Source organism: Plectropomus leopardus, chromosome 6 (genome assembly GCF_026936395.1).
Source record: "Plectropomus leopardus strain MGB_pleo_1.0 chromosome 6, ASM2693639v1, whole genome shotgun sequence".
In the NCBI taxonomy this organism is placed as follows: Eukaryota; Metazoa; Chordata; class Actinopteri; order Perciformes; family Serranidae; genus Plectropomus; species Plectropomus leopardus.
Window position 1 is genome coordinate 22,689,190 of NC_142181.1, and position 26,584 is coordinate 22,715,773.

Below are 26,584 nucleotides of genomic sequence, written 5' to 3' on the forward strand. Positions count from 1 at the left end.
TTTATGCTGTTTTGAGGTGTTTTCAGCTGTTTTGGGGACATGTCATATTTTGACATTTTTGCCTTACTATAGGCTTTCCTTTTCGGTCATTTTTTCAACATGCAGTATTATGGTGTTTTGGTCCGTTTTTGCACCATTCTATGCTATGGCAAGTCTATGCACTCTATTTTACGCTGTTTTAATGTATTTTAAACTGTTTTTGGGACATGTCATATTTTGACATTTTTGCCTTACTATAGCCTTGCCTTTTCGGTCATTTTTTCAACATGCATTGTTATGGTGTTTTTGGTCGTTTTTGCACCATTCTATGCTTTGGCATGTCTCTGCACAGCATTTTATGCTGTTTTAAGGTGTTTTCAGCTGTTTTTTGGGACATGTCACATTTTGAAATTTTTGCCTTACTATAGGCTTTCCTTTTCGGTCATTTTTTCAACATGCAGTATTATGGTGTTTTGGTCCGTTTTTGCACCATTCTATGCTATGGCAAGTCTGTGCACTCTATTTTACGCTGTTTTAATCTATTTTAAAGTGTTTTTGGGACATGTTATATTTTGAAATTTTGCCTTACTATAGCCTTGCCTTTTCAGTTATTTTTTCAACTTGCATTATTATGGTGTTTTGGGCCGTTTTTGCACCATTCTATGCTGTGGCAAGTCTATGCACTCTATTTTATGTTGTTTTGAAGTGTTTTCAGCTGTTTTTGGGACATGTCATATTTTGACATTTTTGCCTTACTATAGCCTTGCCTTTCACAGTCATTTTTTCAACATGCATTATTATGGTGTTTTGGTCCGTTTTTGCACCATTCTATGCTATTGCAAGTCTATGCACTCTATTTTACGCTGTTTTAATGTATTTTAAACTGTTTTTGGGACATGTCATATTTTGACATTTTTGCCTTACTATAGCCTTGCCTTTTGGGTCATTTTTTCAACATGCATTATTATGGTGTTTTGGGCCGTTTTTGCACCATTCTATGCTGTGGCAAGTCTATGCACAGTATTTTATGTTGTTTTGAACTGTTTTCAGCTGTTTTGGGGACATGTCATATTTTGACATTTTTGCCTTACTATAGCCTTGCCTTTTCGGTCATTTTTTTAACATGCATTATTATGGTGTTTTTGGTCGTTTTTGCACCATTCTATGCTTTGGCATGTCTATGCACAGTATTTTATGCTGTTTTGAGGTGTTTTCAGCTGTTTTGGGGACATGTCACATTTTGAAATTTTTGCCTTACTATAGGCTTTCCTTTTCGGTCATTTTTTCAACATGCAGTATTATGGTGTTTTGGTCCGTTTTTGCACCATTCTATGCTATGGCAAGTCTGTGCACTCTATTTTACGCTGTTTTAATCTATTTTAAAGTGTTTTTGGGACATGTTATATTTTGACATTTTTGCCTTCCTATAGCCTTGCCTTTTCAGTCATTTTTTCAACATGCATTATTATGGTGTTTTTGGTCGTTTTTGCACCATTCTATGCTTTGGCATGTCTATTTACAGCATTTTAATGCTGTTTTAAGGTGTTTTCAGTTGTTTTTGGGACATGTCATATTTTGACATTTTTGCCTTACTATAGCCTTGCCTTTTCGATCATTTTTTCAACATGCAGTATTATGGTGTTTTGGTCCATTTTTTCACCATTCTATGCTGTGGCAAGTCTATGCACTCTACTTTATGTTGTTTTGAAGTGTTTTCAGCTGTTTTTGGGACATGTCATATTTTGACATTTTTGCCTTACTATAGCCTTGCCTTTTCGGTCATTTTTTCAACAGGCATTATTATAGTGTTTTTGGCCATTTTTGCACCATTCTATGCTTTGGCATGTCTATGCACAGTATTTTATGCTGTTTTGAGGTGTTTTCAGCTGTTTTTGGGACATGTCATATTTTGACATTTTTGCCTTACTATAGGCTTTCCTTTTCGGTCATTTTTTCAACATGCAGTATTATGGTGTTTTGGTCCGTTTTTGCACCATTCTATGCTATGGCAAGTCTATGCACTCTATTTTACGCTGTTTTAATGTATTTTAAGCTGTTTTTGGGACATGTCATATTTTGACATTTTTGCCTTACTATAGCCTTGCCTTTTCGGTCATTTTTTCAACATGCATTGTTATGGTGTTTTTGGTCGTTTTTGCACCATTCTATGCTTTGGCATGTCTCTGCACAGCATTTTATGCTGTTTTAATGTATTTTAAACTGTTTTTGGGACATGTCATATTTTGACATTTTTGCCTTACTATAGCCTTGCCTTTTGGGTCATTTTTTCAACATGCATTATTATGGTGTTTTGGGCCGTTTTTGCACCATTCTATGCTGTGGCAAGTCTATGCACAATATTTTATGTTGTTTTGAACTGTTTTCAGCTGTTTTGGGGACATGTCATATTTTGACATTTTTGCCTTACTATAGCCTTGCCTTTTCGGTCATTTTTTTAACATGCATTATTATGGTGTTTTTGGTCGTTTTTGCACCATTCTATGCTTTGGCATGTCTATGCACAGTATTTTATGCTGTTTTGAGGTGTTTTCAGCTGTTTTGGGGACATGTCACATTTTGAAATTTTTGCCTTACTATAGGCTTTCCTTTTCGGTCATTTTTTCAACATGCAGTATTATGGTGTTTTGGTCCGTTTTTGCACCATTCTATGCTATGGCAAGTCTGTGCACTCTATTTTACGCTGTTTTAATCTATTTTAAAGTGTTTTTGGGACATGTTATATTTTGACATTTTTGCCTTCCTATAGCCTTGCCTTTTCAGTCATTTTTTCAACATGCATTATTATGGTGTTTTTGGTCGTTTTTGCACCATTCTATGCTTTGGCATGTCTCTGCACAGCATTTTATGCTGTTTTAATGTATTTTAAACTGTTTTTGGGACATGTCATATTTTGACATTTTTGCCTTACTATAGCCTTGCCTTTTGGGTCATTTTTTCAACATGCATTATTATGGTGTTTTAATGCTTTTTGCACCATTCTATGCTTTGGCATGTCTATGCACTCTATTTTATGTTGTTTTGAACTGTTTTCAGCTGTTTTGGGGACATGTCATATTTTGACATTTTTGCCTTACTATAGCCTTGCCTTTTCGGTCATTTTTTTAACATGCATTATTATGGTGTTTTTGGTCGTTTTTGCACCATTCTATGCTTTGGCATGTCTATGCACAGTATTTTATGCTGTTTTGAGGTGTTTTCAGCTGTTTTGGGGACATGTCACATTTTGAAATTTTTGCCTTACTATAGGCTTTCCTTTTCGGTCATTTTTTCAACATGCAGTATTATGGTGTTTTGGTCCGTTTTTGCACCATTCTATGCTATGGCAAGTCTGTGCACTCTATTTTACGCTGTTTTAATCTATTTTAAAGTGTTTTTGGGACATGTCATATTTTGACATTTTTGCCTTACTATAGCCTTGCCTTTTCGGTCATTTTTTCAACATGCATTATTATGGTGTTTTTGGCTATTTTTGCACCATTGTATGCTATGGCATGTCTATGCACAGCATTTTATGCTGTTTTAAGGTGTTTTCAGTTGTTTTTGGGACATGTCATATTTTGACATTTTTGCCTTACTATAGCCTTGCCTTTTCGGTCATTTTTTTCAACATGCAGTATTATGGTGTTTTGGTCTGTTTTTGCACCATTGTATGCTGTGGCAAGTCTATGCACTCTATTTTATGTTGTTTTGAGGTGTTTTCAGCTGTTTTTGGGACATGTCATATTTTGACATTTTTGCCTTACTATAGCCTTGCCTTTTTCGGTCATTTTTTTCAACATGCATTATTATGGTGTTTTTGGCCATTTTGCACCATTCTATGCTTTGGCATGTCTATGCACAGTATTTTATGCTGTTTTGAGGTGTTTTCAGCTGTTTTGGGGACATGTCATATTTTGACATTTTTGCCTTACTATAGCCTTGCCTTTTCGGTCATTTTTTCAACATGCAGTATTATGGTGTTTTGGTCCGTTTTTGCACCATTCTATGCTATGGCATGTCTCTGCACTCTATTTAATGCTGTTTCAATGCATTTTAAACTGTTTTTAGGACATGTCATATTTTGACATTTTTGCCTTACTATAGCCTTGCCTTTTCGGTCATTTTTTCAACATGCATTATTATGGTGTTTTTGGTCGTTTTTGCACCATTCTATGCTTTGGCATGTCTATGCACAGTATTTTATGTTGTTTTGAACTGTTTTCAGCTGTTTAGGACATGTCATATTTTGACATTTTTGCCTTACTATAGCCTTGCCTTTTCGGTCATTTTTTCAACATGCATTATTATGGTGTTTTGGTCCGTTTTTGCACCATTCTATGCTGTGGCAAGTCTATGCACTCTATTTTATGTTGTTTTGAACTGTTTTCAGCTGTTTTGGGGACATGTCATATTTTGGCATTTTTGCCTTACTATAGCCTTGCCTTTTCGGTCATTTTTTCAACATGCAGTATTATGGTGTTTTGGTCCGTTTTTGCACCAATCTATGCTATGGCAAGTCTATGCACTCTATTTTATGCTGTTTCAATGTATTTTAAACTGTTTAGGACATGTCATATTTTGACATTTTTGCCTTACTATAGCCTTGCCTTTTCAGTTATTTTTTCAACTTGCATTATTATGGTGTTTTGGGCCGTTTTTGCACCATTCTATGCTTTGGCATGTCTATGCACAGTATTTTATGCTGTTTTGAGGTGTTTTCAGCTGTTTTGGGGACATGTCATATTTTGACATTTTTGCCTTACTATAGCCTTGCCTTTTCGGTCATTTTTTTAACATGCATTATTATGGTGTTTTTGGTCGTTTTTGCACCATTCTATGCTATGGCAAGTCTATGCACTCTATTTTATGCTGTTTTAATGTATTTTAAACTGTTTTTGGGATATGTCATATTTTGACATTTTTGCCTTACTATAGCCTTGCCTTTTCGGTCATTTTTTCAACTTGCATTATTATGGTGTTTTGGTCCGTTTTTGCACCATTCTATGCTATGGCATGTCTCTGCACTCTATTTTATGCTGTTTCAATGTATTTTAAACTGTTTTTAGGACATGTCATATTTTGACATTTTTGCCTTACTATAGCCTTGCCTTTTCGGTCATTTTTTTAACATGCATTATTATGGTGTTTTTGGTCGTTTTTGCACCATTCTATGCTTTGGCATGTCTATGCACAGTATTTTATGCTGTTTTGAGGTGTTTTCAGCTGTTTTGGGGACATGTCATATTTTGACATTTTTGCCTTACTATAGCCTTGCCTTTTCGGTCATTTTTTCAACATGCATTATTATGGTGTTTTTGGCCATTTTTGCACCATTCTATGCTGTGGCAAGTCTATGCACTCTATTTTATGTTGTTTTGAACTGTTTTCAGCTGTTTTGGGGACATGTCATATTTTGGCATTTTTGCCTTACTATAGCCTTGCCTTTTCGGTCATTTTTTCAACATGCAGTATTATGGTGTTTTGGTCCGTTTTTGCACCATTCTATGCTATGGCAAGTCTATGCACTCTATTTTATGCTGTTTTAATGTATTTTAAACTGTTTTTGGGACATGTCATATTTTGACATTTTTGCCTTACTATAGCCTTGCCTTTTCGGTCATTTTTTCAACATGCATTATTATGGTGTTTTTGGCCATTTTTGCACCATTCTATGCTATGGCATGTCTATGCACAGTATTTTATGCTGTTCTGAGGTGTTTTGAAATGTTTTTGGGGCATGTCATATTTTGACATTTTTGCCTTACTATAGCCTTGCCTTTTCGGTCATTTTTTCAACATGCAGTATTATGGTGTTTTGGTCCGTTTTTGCACCATTCTATGCTATGGCATGTCTCTGCACTCTATTTTATGCTGTTTCAATGTATTTTAAACTGTTTTGGGGACATGTAATATTTTGACATTTTTGCCTTACTATAGCCTTGCCTTTTCGGTCATTTTTTCAACATGCATTATTATGGTGTTTTTGGCCATTTTTGCACCATTCTATGCTTTGGCATGTCTATGCACAGTATTTTATGCTGTTTTGAGGTGTTTTCAGCTGTTTTTGGGACATGTCATATTTTGACATTTTTGCCTTACTATAGCCTTGCCTTTTCGGTCATTTTTTCAACATGCATTATTATGGTGTTTTTGGCCATTTTTGCACCATTCTATGCTATGGCATGTCTCTGCACTCTATTTTATGCTGTTTCAATGTATTTTAAACTGTTTTTAGGACATGTCATATTTTGACATTTTTGCCTTACTATAGCCTTGGCTTTTCGGTCATTTTTTCAACTTGCATTATTATGCTGTTTTTGGTCCGTTTTGCACCATTCTATGCTTTGGCATGTCTATGCACAGTATTTTATGCTGTTTTGAGGTGTTTTCAGCTGTTTTGGGGACATGTCATATTTTGACATTTTTGCCTTACTATAGCCTTGCCTTTTCGGTCATTTTTTCAACATGCATTATTATGGTGTTTTTGGCCATTTTTGCACCATTCTATGCTGTGGCAAGTCTATGCACTCTATTTTATGCTGTTTTGAACTGTTTTCAGCTGTTTTGGGGACATGTCATATTTTGACATTTTTGCCTTACTATAGCCTTGCCTTTCACAGTCATTTTTTCAACATGCAGTATTTTGGTGTTTTGGTCCGTTTTTGCACCATTCTATGCTATGGCAAGTCTATGCACTCTATTTTACACTATTTTAATGTATTTTAAACTCTTTTTGGGACATGTCATATTTTGACATTTTTGCCTTACTATAGCCTTGCCTTTTCGGTCATTTTTTTAACATGCATTATTATGGTGTTTTTGGTCCGTTTTTGCACCATTCTATGCTTTGGCATGTCTATGCACAGTATTTTATGCTGTTTTGAGGTGTTTTCAGCTGTTTTGGGGACATGTCATATTTTGACATTTTTGCCTTACTATAGCCTTGCCTTTTCGGTCATTTTTTCAACATGCATTATTATGGTGTTTTTGGTCGTTTTTGCACCATTCTATGCTGTGGCAAGTCTATGCACTCTATTTTATGCTGTTTTGAACTGTTTTCAGCTGTTTTGGGGACATGTCATATTTTGGCATTTTTGCCTTACTATAGCCTTGCCTTTCACAGTCATTATTTCAACATGCAGTATTATGGTGTTTTTGGCCGTTTTAGCACCATTCTATGCTATGGCAAGTCTATGCACTCTATTTTACGCTGTTTTAATGTATTTTAAACTGTTTTTGGGACATGTCATATTTTGACATTTTTGCCTTACTATAGCCTTGCCTTTTCGGTCATTATTTCTACAGGCATTATTATGGTGTTTTTTGCCGTTTTTGCACCATTCTATGCTTTGGCATGTCTATGCACAGTATTTTATGCTGTTTTAAGGTGTTTTCAGCTGTTTTTAGGACATGTCATATTTTGACATTTTTGCCTTACTATAGCCTTGCCTTTTCGGTCATTTTTTCAACATGCATTATTATGGTGTTTTTGGCCGTTTTTGCACCTTTCTATGCTTTGGCATGTCTATGCACAGTATTTAATGCTGTTTCAATGCATTTTAAACTGTTTTTAGGACATGTCATATTTTGACATTTTTGCCTTACTATAGCCTTGCCTTTTCGGTCATTTTTTTAACATGCATTATTATGGTGTTTTTGGTCCGTTTTTGCACCATTCTATGCTTTGGCATGTCTATGCACAGTATTTTATGCTGTTTTGAGGTGTTTTCAGCTGTTTTTGGGACATGTCATATTTTGACATTTTTGCCTTACTATAGCCTTGCCTTTTCGGTCATTTTTTCAACATGCATTATTGTGGTGTTTTTGGCCATTTTTGCACCATTCTATGCTTTGGCATGTGTCTGCACTCTATTTTATGCTGTTTCAATGTATTTTAAACTGTTTTTAGGACATGTCATATTTTGACATTTTTGCCTTACTATAGCCTTGCCTTTTCGGTCATTTTTTTAACATGCATTATTATGGTGTTTTTGGTCGGTTTTTCACCATTCTATGCTTTGGCATGTCTATGCACAGTATTTTATGCTGTTTTGAGGTGTTTTCAGCTGTTTTTGGGACATGTCATATTTTGACATTTTTGCCTTACTATAGCCTTGCCTTTTCGGTCATTTTTTCAACATGCATTATTGTGGTGTTTTTGGCCATTTTTGCACCATTCTATGCTTTGGCATGTCTCTGCAATCTATTTCATGCTGTTTTAAGGTGTTTTCAGCTGTTTTTGGGACATGTCACATTTTGAAATTTTTGCCTTACTATAGGCTTTCCTTTTCGGTCATTTTTTCAACATGCAGTATTATGGTGTTTTGGTCCGTTTTTGCACCATTCTATGCTATGGCAAGTCTATGCGCTCTATTTTATGCCGTTTTAATGTATTTTAAACTGTTTTTGGGACATGTCATATTTTGACATTTTTGCCTTACTATAGCCTTGCCTCTTTGGTCATTTTTTCAACATGCATTATTATGGTGTTTTTGGCCATTTTTGCACCATTCTATGCTGTGGCAAGTCTATGCACTCTATTTTATGTTGTTTTGAAGTGTTTTCAGCTGTTTTTGGGACATGTCATATTTTGACATTTTTGCCTTACTATAGCCTTGCCTTTCACAGTCATTTTTTCAACATGCAGTATTCTATGCTATGGCAAGTCTATGCTATGGCAAGTCTATGCACTCTATTTTACGCTGTTTTAATGTATTTTAAACTGTTTTTGGGACATGTCAGTGTTTCCCCTAGGATTTTTTTCAGCAGCGGGGGCAGGCTCTCCGGGGAGCCGTGGCGGCGTAAACAAATGACACTTGACTGCAGATTTTAGTTTTATGCCCAGCATAATGCCCCTTTTTATTGAATGGTTGGCATGAAAATCGCTTTTTAAAGGCTGAATGTAAAAATAAAAAATAATAACAAAAATTCAACAATAAAATAATAAAAACAATAAATAATAATTTCTTGATGGGGCTGTAATCAGTGGCAAAGTTTGCACCCAGGCTCAGAACAATGGATTTTTCTTGGTTTTTTGTAGAACAGCTCTAAGGCTCTGTTGTACGGAAATTCCCCAAGAGGTGGCCCGTTGATGCTCAGCAGCATACATGCTGCAAGGTGATCCCCCTGCAGCCTGTTTCTCAAGTCAGTCTTCACCTACAAATAGAAACAATAATGAGATTGTTTCTCTCAATGTCCTACACCCTAATCATTTTAAAATTGTTTCTAGTTTGTGTCTGATGATATATTATAAATGTCTTACCCTATTCATGGTTGAAAAATCCCTCTCACAGTTATGCAAAAAAAACAAAAAAACAAGTCAAGTAAAAAGTAAAAAAAAAAAAAGACACTCACCATTATCAGTGTGGTAGAGCCATGAGTGGAACCGGCTATTTTTTTCAACCCATTTAGGGTCCCAGCCTGATAGCCTGTGTTTCCCTTTATGTTTTTCTCCTCTACTCTCATCTCTCTCTCCTGCACCATCACTTTGCTCTCCTGCTCCTTCACTCAGCACTCCCCCTCCTGTACTCTGCTCTCCTTCACTTTGTTGCACTGCTCCTCCCTGTCTGTTACTTGTCTTATACGATTACATAAAACATTAACGTTAGATAATTTACACTCACGTCACATTTGATTACAAGTGTGAACATAATTTTTTACCTAACCATCATAATTTGAGTCAGTAAAAAGGCTAATGATACCTGATGATGACTAGCGCCATCCTCATCAGGTGTCTTTCTCTTGTTTGAAAAATATTTGAACAAGCTCATCTGAAAATGCAGTCAACAGTTACATCATGGCGTGTATATCGCTTAATGCTATCAATTAGTTTACTCACGTTAGCGACACTGAGTTGAGTTGGCACCGGGCCCAATTAACTTAAGCTACGTAACCTTAGCTGGCCATCAATATTTTGCAAATGTTTATTTAACTAATAAAATCTATTATAAGTTTTCTTAAGCTAATAAGTACCTTTTCTCCGGTAAGTTGCACGCTATTTTCAAGCTGACACTCCTCTGACTCTCCGACCTGATGCCTGGATGCGAGTAGCTAATTAACGTCGGCACCAATTAGTTCTGTTGGGGGGTGGGAGGGGGCGGTGGTATCTACCCCAAAGAGTAGATAAGGAGCAAGATAGTTATCTGCCTCAGCACTCGCGACACCCAACGCAGTGCAGGACTGTGCTGTGATGCGGCGGTGGTGTATTTGCAATTAAAAATAAAAAAACAACCCAAAAAAAAACGACATTTGAAGGTGCGGCGGGTAGGATTTAGGAGTGGCGGGCCGCCACTCCTAAATGAGTGTAGAGGAAACACTGCATGTTATATTTTGACATTTTTGCCTTACTATAGCCTTGCCTTTTCGGTCATTTTTTCAACATGCCTTATTATGGTGTTTTTGGCCGTTTTTGCACCATTCTATGCTTTGGCAAGTCTATGCACTCTATTTTATGCTGTTTTAATGTATTTTAAACTGTTTTTGGGACATGTCATATTTTGACATTTTTGCCTTACTATAGCCTTGCCTTTTCGGTCATTTTTCCAACTTGCATTATTATGGTGTTTTGGGCCGTTTTTGCACCATTCTATGCTGTGGCAAGTCTATGCACTCTATTTTATGTTGTTTTGAACTGTTTTCAGCTGTTTTGGGGACATGTCATATTTTGACATTTTTGCCTTACTATAGCCTTGCCTTTTGGGTCATTTTTTCAACAGGCATTATTATGGTGTTTTTGGCCGTTTTTGCACCAATCTATGCTTTGGCATGTCTATGCACAGTATTTTATGCTGTTATAAGGTGCTTTCAGCTGTTTTTGGGACATGTCATATTTTGAAATTTTTGCCTTGCTATAGCCTTGCCTTTGCGGTCATTTTTTCAACTTGCATTATTATGGTGTTTTTGGCCGTTTTTGCACCATTCTATGCTATGGCAAGTCTATGCACTCTATTTTATGTTGTTTTGAACTGTTTTCAGCTGTTTTTGGGACATGTCATATTTTGACATTTTTGCCTTACTATAGCCTTGCCTTTTCGGTCATTTTTTCAACATGCATTATTATGGTGTTTTTGGCCGTTTTTGCACCATTCTATGCTATGGCAAGTCTGTGCACTCTATTTTATGTTGTTTTAGACTGTTTTCAGCTGTTTTTGGGACATGTCATATTTTGACATTTTTGCCTTACTATAGCCTTGCCTTTTCGGTCATTTTTTCAACATGCCTTATTATGGTGTTTTTGGCCGTTTTTGCACGATTTTATGCTATGGCAAGTCTATGCACTCTATTTTATGCTGTTTTGAGGTGTTTTCAGCTGTTTTTGGGGACATGTCATATTTTGACATTTTTGCCTTACTATAGCCTTGCCTTTTGGGTCATTTTTTCAACATGCATTATTATGGTGATTTTGGCCGTTTTTGCACGATTCTATGCTATGGCAAGTCTATGCACTCTATTTTATGCTGTTTTGAGGTGTTTTCAGCTGTTTTTGGGACATGTCATATTTTGACATTTTTGCCTTACTATAGCCTTGCCTTTTGGGTCATTTTTTCAACAGGCATTATTATGGTGTTTTTGGCCATTTTTTGCACCATTCTATGCTTTGGCATGTCTATGCACAGTATTTTATGCTGTTTTGAGGTGTTTTCAGCTGTTTTTGGGACATGTCATATTTTGACATTTTTGCCTTGCTATAGCCTTGCCTTTGCGGTCATTTTTTCAACTTGCATTATTATGGTGTTTTTGGCCGTTTTTGCACCATTCTATGCTATGGCAAGTCTATGCACTCTATTTTATGTTGTTTTAGACTGTTTTCAGCTGTTTTTGGGACATGTCATATTTTGACATTTTTGCCTTACTATAGCCTTGCCTTTTCGGTCATTTTTTCAACATGCATTATTATGGTGTTTTTGTTCATTTTTGCACCATTCTATGGTATGGCATGTCTCTGCACTCTATGTTATGCTGTTTCAGTGTATTTTAAACTGTTTTTGGGACATGTCATATTTTGACATTTTTGCCTTACTATAGGCTTTCCTTTTCGGTCATTTTTTCAACTTGCCTTATTATGGTGTTTTTGGCCATTTTTGCACCATTCTATGCTGTGGCTTGTCTATGCAATCTATTTTATGTTGTTTTGAACTGTTTTCAGCTGTTTTGGGGACATGTCATATTTTGACATTTTTGCCTTACTATAGCCTTGCCTTTTCGGTAATTTTTTCAACATGCATTATTATGGTGTTTTTGGCCGTTTTTGCACCATTCTATGCTATGGCAAGTCTGTGCACTCTATTTTATGTTGTTTTAGACTGTTTTCAGCTGTTTTTGGGACATGTCATATTTTGACATTTTTGCCTTACTATAGCCTTGCCTTTTGGGTCATTTTTTCAACATGCATTATTATGGTGATTTTGGCCGTTTGTGCACGATTCTATGCTATGGCAAGTCTATGCACTCTATTTTATGCTGTTTTGAGGTGTTTTCAGCTGTTTTTGGGACATGTCATATTTTGACATTTTTGCCTTACTATAGCCTTGCCTTTTGGGTCATTTTTTCAACATGCATTATTATGGTGTTTTTGGCCGTTTTTGCACCATTCTATGCTTTGGCATGTCTATGCACAGTATTTTATGCTGTTTTAATGTATTTTAAACTGTTTTTGGGACATGTCATATTTTGACATTTTTGCCTGACTATAGCCCTGCCTTTTGGGTCATTTTTTCAACAGGCATTATTATGGTGTTTTTGGCCATTTTTTTGCACCATTCTATTCTTTGGCATGTCTATGCACAGTATTTTATGTTGTTTTGAATTGTTTTCAGCTGTTTTTGGGACATGTCATATTTTGACATTTTTGCCTTACTATAGCCTTGCCTTTCACAGTCATTTTTTCAACATGCAGTATTATGGTGTTTTTGGCCGTTTTTGCACCATTCTATGCTATGGCAAGTCTATGCACTCTATTTTATGCTTGTTTTAATGTATTTTAAACTTTTTTTAGGACATGTCATATTTTGACATTTTTGCCTTTCTATTGCCTTGCCTTTTCGGTCATTTTTTCAACATGCATTATTATGGTGTTTTTGGCCATTTTTGCACCATTCTATGGTATGGCAAGTCTATGCACTCTATTTTATGCTGTTTTGAGGTGTTTTCAGCTGTTTTTGGGACATGTCATATTTTGACATTTTTGCCTTACTATCACCTTGCCTTTTTGGTCATTTTTTCAACATGGATTATGATTATGTTTTTGGCCATTTTTTCACGATTCCATGCTTTGGCATGCCTATGCATGCTATTTTATGCTGTTTCGAGGTGTTTTTAGCTGTTTTGGGGATATGTCATTTTTTATATTTTTTCCATACTATAGCCTTGCTTTTTTGGTAATTTCTTCAACATGCAATATTATGCTGGTTTTTTTGCCATATTTGCATGTTTCAATGCAATGGTGTATCTTAATACGCTATTTTATGTTGTTTTGAGGTGTTATCAGCTTTTTTTTGGGATATGTCAAATTTTTATCATGCTATAGCCTTGCTTTTTTGGTCATTTTTTCGACATACTGTATTATGGTGTTTTTGACCATATTTGTCTTAGTACGCTATTTTATGCTATTTCCAGCTTTTTTCAGCTTTTTTTGGGATATGTCAAATTTTGACATTTTTTCCATACTATTGTCTTGCGTTTTTGGTCAGTTTTTCGACATACTATATTATGGTGTTTTTGACCACATTTGCATGTTTTAATGGGACGGCATGTCTCAGTATGCTTTTTTTCTGCTGTTTTGATGTGTTTTCAACTGCTTTGGGATTTCTCAAATTTTCACATTTTTGCCATACTATAGCCTTGCCTTTTGGGTCATTTTTCGACATGCTATATCATGTGTTATTTGGGAATATTTGCATGTTTTAATGCTATGGTGTACCTCTGCACGTTATTTTAAGCTGTTTTTAGGTGTTTTCAGCTGTTTTTGGGATATGTCAAATTTTGACATTTTTTCCATACTATAGCCCTGCTTTTTTGGTCAGTTTTTCGACATACTATATTATGGTGTTTTTGACCATATTTGCACGTTTTAATGCTATGGCGTGTCTTAGTATGCTATTTTATGAGGTTTTGAGGAGTTTTTTAGCTGCACGCTATTTTATGCTGTTTTGAGCTTTTTTCATCTGTTTTTGGGACATGTCAAATTGTACATTTTTAGCGCTACTCCAGTCTTGCATTTTTTGTTGTTTTTTCAACATGCTAAATTAGGTTTTTTTGGCTCTTTCTGCAACTTTCTAAGCCATGGCGTGTCTTGGCAGACTATTCTACGCTGTTTCCAGCTGTTTCCAGCTGGTTTGGGATATGTTAAATTTTGACATTTTTCGCTTTACTGTAGTCTTGCATTTTTGGTCATATTTTTGACATGCTACATATGGGTTTTGGGCAGTTTTTGGAAAGTTCTATGCTTTGTCTACGCAGGCTATTGAATGTAGTTTCCAGTTGTTTTTGGGACATGTCAAATTTTGACATTTTTCGCCGAACTATAGTAAGGCATTTTTGGTCTTTTTTCACATGCATCCCTCTATGGTACATATTATGACTCCAGTTGGGGAAAAAAAAAAAAATGTTTGGAGTGTTCTGCGGTCATAAAATAATCCAAATAAATGGTCAAGGCAACATTTGCATTTTAACAAGTTTCCATTACTAGAAAATAAAGTAGATTAAAAATTCAGTGTTAGTCATTCATTATTGTGAATCAATTTTTTGGAGCTGATTTAAGTCTGCCAAAAAGGGACTCAGCATGGCCTCCTGACAGTCATGTGACAAATTCAAACACAAAAACAGGCATGTTGCCTACAGGCAACATTATTCCATAGAAGGTTAAATGTTGACTTTTTGGACCGTTTTTCAACATGCCATGCTAAAAAAATACTTAAACATGCTATGCTTGACTCTTTTCGACATTTGGAACCACAACGTTTTCGACCAGTTTTCATCATGGTATTTATGTTTAAAAAAACAGTTTAAAAAGTTAGCAGTATGTCCAAAGGTTCATGATATAGCTTGTCGAAAAAAAGTCATAGTAACAAAATACACAGTATAAGAGTGTCGAAAAAACTGTCGCAGTGTTGTATTTTTTAAAAAAGGCAGTGTAGTATGTCACAAAAAACAAAACTGAAAAAACTTTTTTAAAAAGTAAATATGAAATGTTGAGAAAAATACAAGAAACAAGATACTTTTTTGAAAAACATTGTATAAAAAAATTACAGTATAGTATGTTGAAAAAGTCAGCACAATAAGCCCAATTAAAGTCATACTGTAGTGTGTCAAAAAGAACTGTTAGAAAAGTCATAGTATATATATATATATATATATATATATATAAAGTCAGGATAGCACAATGAAAAAAGTAATAGTATAATGTACTGAAAAAAGTCTTAGTATAACATGTTAGAAAAAAAATCTCATAGCTTTGTATGTAGAAACTAAGTCATACTATACCTGTCGAGAAAAAAAACTGTGTAAGAAGGCACAATACAGTATGATTGATGTCACTTTAGAAGTAAGTCATAATTTCCTACTAAGAGTTTTCGACGACACCAGGAAACATTTAAATGGCAGCAACGCCATATCAGGTGGTATCAAAGAGAGGTGACAGGCCTGATGGGTATTGATAGAGACTGTATCGGTCGACTCCAAAGGTCACACTTATTGTCACAATATTGCATTGTGGGAGAAATTTATTGCCTTTAAGTTACTGGTTTTATCAAAGTAATGGTTATAAACATTTATGGAGATTTCACGCAGCCCAATTAGTTCTGAAAGAATGACGTGACCCTGTGTTTTACAGCTAATGTGTCCTGAACAGGATCAAAACAGCATGTGGACAATAGGAACGCAGTAATGAGGTCTGACTCATGGGACTTGCCTGTTGAAGGTTCTTTTGAAGCCCTTGTGAAGAGCATTCACACACAGATACTGCTCTCAATCTGTGCATGTTGTACGCATCTGCATGATTCAGGCAATGGTGCTGAGTCACCGGGGGCCCCAGATCCCCCCGTCTGGTTAATTTCCTGAACCCCCTTTATCTTTCTCATGCTTTTTCTAAATCCTCGCCCCTCCCCCCCTTCAGCAGTAGACGAGAACAGGTGAAATGAGAGATAGTTCTGTGGAATCCAGCCTGTGCAACTCCACCCACTTTTTTTTCCCCATGAAACACACAAGAGAGAGAAAGAAAAAGCAGGTATGTTCCCTCCTGGGAATCAGCCTGGTGCTTGTTGTCTTCAGTTCTCTCTGACTGAAACCAAACCTCTGTTCTCTCATTGATAGCGGATGGAAAGGAGGGAGGGAAGGTAAACTTGCCGGGCAAGGACTTGTTAAAAATTTGGTATTTGATCCAGGGGCAGTGTGAAACACTCCGCGTCACACAGTGGTGTGCGCCTGATGCATGTTTTCATCAGCTCATCAATATTTGGATAAGATAGCAAAACAATAACGTTGAATTTTGTTTTTTAACCTAATCTATGCCTAAACCCAAAAATTAGACTTCATGTCTAACCATAATTTTAGACAGAAATTATTTTTATTTGTTTTTGATATGTTGTGATATGTTTTTGAATTTTCTTTGTTTTGTGATCATGGCTTCATGTAAAAACATTTTTTGTAAAAACATTTCCTTGTACTGTTGGCAGAACTGCAACTAGACTTCCCTGCAGATTTTATAAATGACTTTTACCTGATGAAAAATCATTAAATGGATTATCAATAAGTTCAATGGTGGGGAGTCACAAATTACAAAAAAAAGTAATTGTAATTAGTTGCAGTTACTGAGAAATTAAAAATATTGGTGATTACAAAGGGTTTACTTTCCAACAGATTATTTTTAGTAAAAAGTCGATATGTAGAATATAACATACACTCTGTCTCTTTGCATCTTTTAACTATGCAGGAACGCACTCTTTTGGCACAACCTAATTCTAGACATTTTTCAACTTTGTTGCCCAGTTTAAAACTTTTTTTTACAAAAGTTTTCAAAAACTAATCAAATGTAATATGTTATATTATTTTAATCAGGTAACTAGTAATCTGTAACCAATTACATTTCAAAAGTAACCTTTCCAGGACTTATGATGTTATTTATCTACAACTGAGTAGTGTAATTTGTTCTGCATTCTTACCAAGGTGCATGCAGGTTACCATAAAAAGTATGAATGTACACTCACATGCTGCAAAACCATCAGAGGGTGAAATACCAAGTTTTTAGAGTCCCAGACAAATACATAATCCATTTGCCTCAAAAGTCTGTAAGCCTGTGCATATACATACCTGTTTATGTCGGATGATGCTTAGTTTAAGTAGATTCTGGCTGTCCTTTACAGCTGCGTATGTCCTCAAAAACAGCTGGAACATAGCATGTGCCCCATCTGTAACACAAAATCAAAAGAATTAAACTCCTTCAACCACAATTTAGGAGTTGAGCCACTCCCACAGCTCTGTCAAGTTTAAGGAGCAGTGAAGTTAATTAAACTCTCCATAAAATTCTGAACTCTTTTACTGCCAGAAGAGTTAAAGTTGCTGTTTTGTGTGCTTTTAGGAATGAGCGCGCTCGGTGGATCAGCGCCTTGGGCCAAAACATCAACAACAACAAGAGTCAGGACAGAACCAGTAAGTTGTCACAAACACCTAAAAGCCATCTGAATTCTCTTTTTAGGCTGGTGCACCACCTTGTGGTCATTTGATGAACAGTTTTTCTCAGTCTGATTTCCAAAATTCAGATGTATTTCAAATCACACCAGTGTAACTTATATGGAGGGATTAATCAAGTTGTTTGTGTTGTTTTAGATGTCATGCAGGTGGAGGTGATCAGAACTTACACAGCCAAGCAGCCCGACGAGTTGTCCCTGCAGGTGGCTGATGTGGTGCTTGTCTCGCAGACTGTAGAAGACGGTGGGTTAGCTCGCTCTCTCTTCCGCCTTCATCGCTCTTTTCCTTGAGACACTTACTCTAGCTTCACTCAGCCTCTTCAGTATTCCTGTCATTTTCCACCTTCCTGTTTCAACTGTGTTCTTTCATCATGCACTTAAATACATTCTCCTTGGCAGTATCTGTCTCACATAATGGACTTTACTCCTGTTTGAAGATGTGATTTAAAAACTACACAAACACAAAGAGGCCAAGGGTCATTTCTTTTTTTGGTAACCATAGCAACTGCATTTCATGTTAAAGAAAAGACAGAACTGCGAATAAAAAGCAGAGAGACACAAGGAATACTTCAGGTTTCATTTATCAGTGCAATTTCTCTTTTTTAGGCTGGTATGAAGGTGAGAGACTGCGAGACGGGGAAAGGGGGTGGTTCCTCGCTGAGTGTGCCCAGCCAATCACGTGCCAGGCCACCATTGAACGCAACATGCAGAGGATGGACCGCCTGCAGGGGTTGGAGACTAATGTGTGAGCAGGATAAGCCTAGTGCTTAATGGACAGAGGGCTTTTCTCACCCTTTGACTCACAAGTGACCTGCATTTCTAAGACGTGAACCCAAACAAGTTAGCTCAGTAAAAGCATCAGTAAAGTGCCTCCAGGGACTAAGTGGAACAGGCTGCTGGACTCTTAACAGTGGGTTAAAGATGAAGTCACATTTTTTTGCTCGATGTCTAAATATCAGGCACTCTGTCTGAGTTTCAAAGCAAAGACTTTTGAGGACAAACACAGCAGAAGAACAGAGATGTCCTTAATTACTGATTGCTCCCTGTGTGGGTGGGATGGCTTGACAGTGGGATCTGTCACATTCATTAATTCCCCGGTCGGGTAGAAAACTTCACACCCACTGCCGGAGTCACTGCTTTCAACACCCTGCTCTACAGAATGACTGATGGTGTAAAATTTGTAAATTTTGTTATTTTTCAAGCATATTTTTTTTCAAGCATATTTTTGTTATGTGCAATGTAATAACTGAGACTGCAATATCACTATAGGAGGTATAGAAGACCAAATAGTGCGAGAATGACAGCAGCCTGATGTGTGCTCTGTTAACGGGGATCAGGCCGTGTGATTATTAGGAGCTTTGACAGTAACTATGAAGATATTGATTGTTAAAGTGATAAAAAGGCAGGACGGAGGGATTGGCAGCTTCTTCACAGTGAGTGGGTTTGTGCAGAAACTCCTGTGAGTGCTTCAGTTGCATTCAATCGCAAAGGAGAAAAACATGAATGCTACTGGTCTGAAGTTCAAGGCACTTTGTGTTAAAGCTGCAGATTGTAAATCTTGTGAAAATAACTGTCAAATTTGCTGAATCGGTCACTATATTCTGAAAGAAGTACGCTTGATATTAACATGTCTCTTCTCCTCTTCCTACTGCCTCTATGACACTTGTTAGAATCTACCACAACACATTTTAAATTACCAATCAGAGCCAAGGAATCTCTGACACAGATGTCAGGCATTTCAAGTCAAATCATGCAGCACTGAACAAATATGAATCAAGATTCTGTTACTGCATTGTCTGTTTCCCTACTCAGATTTTTTCAGAGACATATTTAAGTGTACTGTTTAGCTGTAAAACAAGAAACTTTTTTACCCTGCCGCCATGTTGGATGCATGTGACTTAAGTAACAAGCCCCCAGGAACAGGGCTGTGCTTTAAAGCAAATGTCACGTAGTGGGCAAATGTGGACGTCATGTGATGCCTTTGTGTACCTTGACTTTTTTTCCCCCCATAGACTTGGCATCACAACCCCTGCAAAATAACTCGTTTTACAATCCTGATTTGATCCATTCAGTCTGGTAACATTTCAAAGTGTAAAAGAACCGCATTATTAAATCATTCAAGTTGGCCGAGGGCTAATCGGAAGCTGACTGCTCGGCCAGCGGCAGTCTGCGCTTGCTCTGTGGGCCCAACAATGTGGAGGATGCGTTGAATTTCATACCACAGAAATGTAGCTTTTAATCGAGCAACTTTCACTGGAATGAAAAGGTGCCCGCCTCCAACACTGTATCAGTTCACATTTGAGATGAGAAAAGGCAATGCAGTAACAGAATCTTGATTCATGATTAATCACCGCTGCCTAATTTGAACCCAGTTCACAGGCCGCGATCGGCACGATTGAGTTCTCGGCTCTTATTGGTTGTTTTTAATTTACATGCAAGTCCAGGCAATGGTTGTGTTTTTTTTAAATAAAAGGTACAAACTATAGCTTCAATAGAAAATGTCAGAATTATTTCAATCCTAAGAATTACAGTACTCTGGGAGGTTTGATCTCATATGCCATCGACGGGTTAACCAGAAGGGCCAAGTATCTGTCTCGTCTTTGCTGTTTGTCACCAGTTAATGTCACCACCATGAATCAGACTCTACATTTGTGTCACAAATGCCATTTTTCTCTCCATCCTTTCAATGATTTGGACAGCCTGAAATATCACACACACTCGATGCCAGCCAGGGGTGTATATATAACCCCCCCTTAGGATTTCTATCTGCGATGTTAGAGGCAAGCTGAAATTAATTTGTGTGTGCTGATGGGGAGACTGGGGGAGAGAAGAGCGGCCCTGCCCGGCCCTGCTTTTAATGTGATTGTCCACTGTGAGTCATCTTTTTAGTGTTGCCATGCCCAGCTAAAGGAAATGAATGGCTTGGTCAGAGTGTGGTGATAACACCATCTGTCACAAGCTCTGGCTCCGGCCCAAATGACAACCACAACTATTGAGCTACATGAAGCGAGGTATGACGGCAGCGGGCAGGAAGGACATGAGTACCCAGAACGAAGCTTTGCACTCAGGGAATATTAACTATGTGATGCCACACATCTAAGCATGAATTGATCTTTATCTCAATCGCTTCCTGTAACTATTGTAAATCATCTGTGTACATGTAAATATGTAAAACAGCCTGAATTTTAACATGTATGTTTTCCAAAATACAGATTTATATTGCAGGAACTTCTTTAGTCAAGCTTTATATATTCAGTATATAAATAAAAGATTAATTGCATCAAGCCTGTCATCTACTCTCTGATCAATATGACACCTTTTTTCCCTGAGGAGAGCTGCGAGATAGACCAAAGAAAATGAATCCACTTTTATTCCTGTCGTAATAGCTGGAACAATAAATTAGCCATGTGCTCTCTGGACATTCAGTGCTGATTAATCACAAATGTGTGTAAATCCTTCGTCCAGTAGTACTTTTTCTGTTATTTATGAAATACCAGCTGGTAAATCAGGGGTACGCAACTGTGTGCTGCTGAAGGTTAACAGCAATGCAGGTGTTCATTCCAACCAAATATCACCCAAGTGATTTTAGTGACTTCTTTCTCAGAGCTCAGAACAAATGGTGCTCTCCAATCATAAGAGCAGATTATGGTTCCCCGTCATAAAGCCAGCAGTATTTCAGGATAATGGTTTTCACTTTGTTTTTTTCTTGTATTTCAGCAGATTAAGCCAAGCCAGGTGCTTTTTTTTTAACATACTGTCTTTATTACTCAGTCCATTTAGTGACACCAGCAATGTTCAAACTAAACAATAAACAGCTACTGGGTGTATTTGAACATGAGTTGGTCCTTGCAAAATAACAGAATGGGCAAAAAATTAGTAGTGGGAGTCAAGTGCATAACATTTCCAGTACTCTCGAGTCCTGGGTTTGACCTTTGGCAACACCATCAAGGAGACCAGCTGGTTCTCATAAATCTCCCAACTAACCTCTGTGTCCAAGGATGCAGTCACTCATTCCCGAGGCTTTTCTCCTCATGGGCAGCCCAAAAAAAAAAGGCCAACTCTAATCATCGTCGTCGTCATTGAAGTAATTGTGTTGTCCTCTTGGGGCAGGTGTCCATGTTCCGCCCTGAGTGCTGCCTGTGGGCTTCTCCTGGGTGGTGATGAGGTCCGTGATGGCTGTGATGACAGCACAGTCTTTGGACTGACGGTTTTGCCAGTCTATAGGAGCAGGGTTGCAAATCTTCTCCTCCAGCAGAGAGTCCAGCTCTTTCTTCAAACTCTGTAAAAAAAAAAAGACAGGAATGAGGGGCTTTGCTGTGAGTGCGTCTTTGAAATTTAATGCTTTTCAGGACCTTTTAAAGAAAAAAATTTAAACCAAATTAAATAGGGCTGTAAACTTCTGGTCTTGTCCAACCAAATTGTCTTTGGTTGTGGGTGTTACTTTTTATAAGCCCTCTGTGACTGATGGTCATTACTGTATTCCGCCCTTTTCCACTGTAATTGGACAGCTGCTGACAGTAAGGAGTGATGTATTTTACCCAAAGCTGAACAATTTCGATTTTTATTTTTGATCAGAAAATGGATTAATAATCACAGAAGACATTCAGTGTCAGACTTATTATTACAGATTTATTTAGGGAAGTCTCTAAAAACCCACTGCAGTTCAAGGCTGGATTACAAGGCTTGGAGCAATTGTTGGAGCAGCAGAATTGCTAATGTTAGCTTCTGAGTTAAAACTAGTAAGACTCGCTCTGGAATGCAGTGGTACAGATATTTAATGTTATGTTATATGTAAATGACATTGTCATACTCCTGAGTTAACTTATATAGTGTCCAGTATGTCCACTGTTCTCATTGGTCCTTTCCAACATTTTGTGGTGAGCAGACGTGTGCACGCAGCTCAGGTAGAAAAGCATTACAGTGCACAGTGTATTTTCGGATAATTGAAAAGTGAAGGTCACATTTATTTTTCACTCGGGGCATTCCACTTGCCTGAACACAGAGTTTACTTGCCCTGGGCAAGCGTTAACGTTGAGCCCTGTGACAGATAAAAAGGCTTTGGTGGACACACAGTGCTACAAGGCTCAGAGCACTCAGTGCACTGAGGCAATTTAGTTAATTTTGAGATAACATGCAGATTTTTTTCCACCATTGACCAATCAATTGTTGGAAGAGTAGGTAGAATTTAACTCAATTAAGATTTTCTTAGATTGAATACAGCCCTAGAATTTGAGACTAGTCTCCAGACAACTTTTTCTTACTTAAGCATTGCCTGTAAATACAAAGATAAGTAGTATATGTAGTCCCGTGCAGAGGAAGATTTTATGTAGGAATATGGTTATTAAAATGAGTATATATATACATATATACAAATATTATGTTAATCTACATTTTGCCAACATGTAAGTGTGAGTATAAAGAAAAAACAACAGTATTACCTTCGCACAGAAGAGCTTGACTAATTTTGACAAAAAGAAATTAAAAGATGGATATATGAAATTCAATAAAATGCTGGTGACTGTTATGATGATATTTAAAGCCTTATGTTCATAATGTTTTATGTTTACAGACTTGTAGACACCTTGTTATATTACCTTGACAAGGTGAGCGATGCGTGCTGGTGATCTGAAGACGATCCACTGGTCCACGGCGATAGTCTCCTGGTCCTCATCTTTCTGTATTGTGATGTCTCCTCCGAAGAACAGCAGTGAGAACGGGGATACCTCGGTGCAATCGTACAGGAAGATCTGAGGACATGCAGAGAGGTGTCGCTAACGCACAACGACAGCAGCTTTACAACAAATACGCGAACCCACTCAGTGACAGGCAGCAGGATCATTATGACACACCGTGCCCGACAGCTATTCTGTGGTGTGGGCTGAAAGTGTCCCATTAGTGAAGAGAGGCTGTGCAAGTTTGAAATGTGTTTCACTGCCAGTGTTAGGAGAAATGTCATCTTGCCCTGTCTGTGAATCTCGCAAATGTGTTACACTCTTTTCCATCCATTCCTCTGATCTGACAGATGCTTATGTAGAGTAGCTTGACTATACTAAGTGGCAATTTTCTTACACAGATGACAATATATTTCACTAAATTTTGCAAATTCAGACAGAACATGAAGTGATACTCTATGTAATGCACTGATCCGTATGCACACACTCACAGAAACTGTTTTGCTATGAAGGTTAAAAGCCAGAGATTACATAAGCAGCAGACAGAGGTCAAACAAAACCTATTTCAGCTTTGAAAGAAAGAGAAGTGTTGGAAATTAGCATCAGAGAGAGGTAGAGAAAGGTGGAGGAGTTGGAAGGAGAGAAGAAGGGAAAAAGAAGCAAAGAGAGAGCAGTGACAACTGAATTTGCCCCATGAATGTGTAATGTATTAGACCACCAGGGACAAGTGTGTCAGAGAAGATAAACTTTAATGTCATCCCTCACTTTCCTGCCTTTTTCCCCCCTTTCTATGGCCTTGTTCTGCTCCTTCCTTCTCTTTCACTAAACAAAATCTCACACTCTCAGAATAACTTACTTCGCGCTTACTTTATAACAGACACAAATTGTGCACAAAACCACATACTCACCACAAGAAAAAACATTTACTGGTGATGATTATAATAATGGTCAAAACCAGCACAACACTTTCTTGATAATAACCACGGCATAAATGTGAGAGACAAAAGCACAGGCAACAATCAGGGACGACATGAAAGGTGTTTTTCTGCCGAATGGTAACATTCACAAAGAGCCACAGCACAGAAAGAACAAAGACAGACAGATGGAAGGGAGGGAGAGGGAAATGAGAATGTGAAGAGGGGCAAAAAAAGAGAAAAGGAGAAAAAAGCCGAACAAAAAAAAGAACGAGAGAGGGCGGCAGTCAGGGAGCCGCATTGACCGTTTTGCCCCCCCACCATCACCTCTTACATTGTGTCTGGAAGCTTTGAAGCCCAAGAGCCTTTGAGAGAGAGTTGAAAGGCAGCGTTTTAATCAAATATTCATTCAGTGTAAAGCTGGCGTGGCACCACTGCCAACCTTTAACCAGCGGCCCTTTTTTCCACTCTCACGCACCCTCCGCACCAACAAGTACAAAATTAAAAAAAAAAAAAACACACAGCAACACAAATCTAAAAACACACAACATTCATGCAGCATGTTAAAATATAGTATACTCACGCTGCTCGTTCTCATCTTGAGGTGGTAGATGAGCCACGTATAGTTGAACTCAGTCTCCTCAGCGTTGACTGATTTTGGGTGGATACACACCTTTCCATCAGCTTGGGTGTACACCTTCACCCTGTGGAAGAAAATACATCAAAGTAAAAGTATTTGTCCGGGTAATGGGGTTTGGGTTTTGTCAATAAAATATTAGAAAAAAATTCCCCATGCCCAATGCAACTTCTTCAAATGGTGTATTTTATGTGACCAGCAATCCAAATATCCAAAGCTAATCTGGTTATTATCATGCATGACAAAGAAATGCAGCCAACAAAAACCAACAAAAATTTAGTGAGCAGAAATCCAGCAAATGTGTGGCTTTTTTTGCTTAAACATAGTGAAACAATTATTTTCTAGTCACATCACCGACACTTTATGAATAAAAGCTAATGGTTTTTATCACCATCATTATCTCGACAGCTGATAAAAGGAATGACGAGGAAACATCTATTATAGCTAAAGGTTTGAAAAGCAGCATTTTGTGAGAGGAGATAAAAAGGGAAAAAAAGACTATAGAACTTTCCTACTACCAAAAAGGAAGACATGAATTATAGCTGACAGAAAACCAATCAGTATCAGTTTATCATTCTGTGAGTTGTTTAATTTAAACCGTTAACTTTATAATTTGGCCCCACAAAAAAAAAAAAGAATATGAAGTCAACACCTCCAACTGTTAATTAACTGATAATATAAATAACTTTATTTTGCAATGGCTGGTTAAAAACATAAAAAGTGAAGGCAGGATCGCAACTAATTTCTCTGCGACTGCCACCGGCACTACAGTGTACTGAAAGTTTTACAGTCATTAAAGAGGAACAACACAGATTTTACCCATCACTTCTCACTTCTTACTAACTCTAAACCTCCATGTTGTTTTTCAATTACAATATGTGGCACCAACAGACATTGCCTTCAAATATGTCACATGAGGCATCATTGATACCACTAGCATAACACACCTGAACGTGTACGGTCAAACGAATTGAGTCAAGCTGCACTGTAGCTAGCGTGGGCGCCAGATTTTGACAAGGAATGAAAAAGCAATTTCTGCTGCATCGATTTTGAGGAGTGAAATGCCACATCAAGCGTTCTTGATGTGTGTTTCAATGCCATACAGATGCCATTTCATATTATTTCAGAAATTGCGGATATTATTGTAAAATGTTTGTCAAAATAATTGTACAAATTTCATATCATATATGCCTTCTATGTGTTTGTAGGCACATGTCGCCTGAGAAAACATTTTGTTAAAATGAACGTAGTTTCAGAACTAACCCATCGAGTCTGTCTGACTTGTTATTCCAATGCACACAGAATGCCTCCTGCCATTTCAGCACGCAGGGTACCAAAGGCAAGTCATGTTGCAGTCGGCAAATCATCTCTAACATGAAAGCATCATCCTGTTTCAAACTCCAGAGTATCGGCCAAACATAACCAACTGCTTGACTGCAGGGAACAAAGCTGCATCTACCAGACAGGGTTCTGATTTAGCAGCGAAACAAACAAGAAGTGCTTCATCAAGCGATGAATCTATTAAATACTGAGATGTGCTGCGGACATGTGAAAACTTACAACTGGCTTGGCATCACAAGTGTGGAGAATTACTTATGCAGAGGAAATGACCCTGCCAATTTCACTGTGCAACTGGGTCTCAAGCCATCACTGAGACAGACAAACAAAAGTGACAGCCCTACTGTGAGAGTGTGTGTCTGT

The 26,584-nt window shown here is 37.5% G+C and overlaps 2 protein-coding genes across 2 annotated transcripts in view; one reads left to right on the forward strand and one right to left on the reverse strand.

Annotated features, from left to right (window-relative positions):
• The window catches only part of LOC121943467 (rho guanine nucleotide exchange factor 26-like), a 61,524-nt gene extending 40,580 nt beyond the window's left edge, over positions 1-20,944 (forward strand). The window contains exons 13-15 of the mRNA XM_042486984.2: positions 17,552-17,622; positions 17,800-17,904; positions 18,267-20,944. Of these exons, the coding sequence (XP_042342918.2) occupies positions 17,552-17,622; positions 17,800-17,904; positions 18,267-18,409 (319 nt within the window). The 3' untranslated portion in view covers positions 18,410-20,944. The remainder of the gene's footprint in view (positions 1-17,551; positions 17,623-17,799; positions 17,905-18,266) is intronic.
• A 455-nt stretch (positions 20,945-21,399) lies between these two features.
• Positions 21,400-26,584, reverse strand: part of dhx36 (DEAH (Asp-Glu-Ala-His) box polypeptide 36) — a 31,548-nt gene continuing 26,363 nt past the window's right edge. The window contains exons 24-26 of the mRNA XM_088079009.1: positions 24,830-24,950; positions 23,255-23,407; positions 21,400-21,939 (exon numbers count right to left, since the gene is read on the reverse strand). Of these exons, the coding sequence (XP_087935135.1) occupies positions 21,721-21,939; positions 23,255-23,407; positions 24,830-24,950 (493 nt within the window). The 3' untranslated portion in view covers positions 21,400-21,720. The remainder of the gene's footprint in view (positions 21,940-23,254; positions 23,408-24,829; positions 24,951-26,584) is intronic.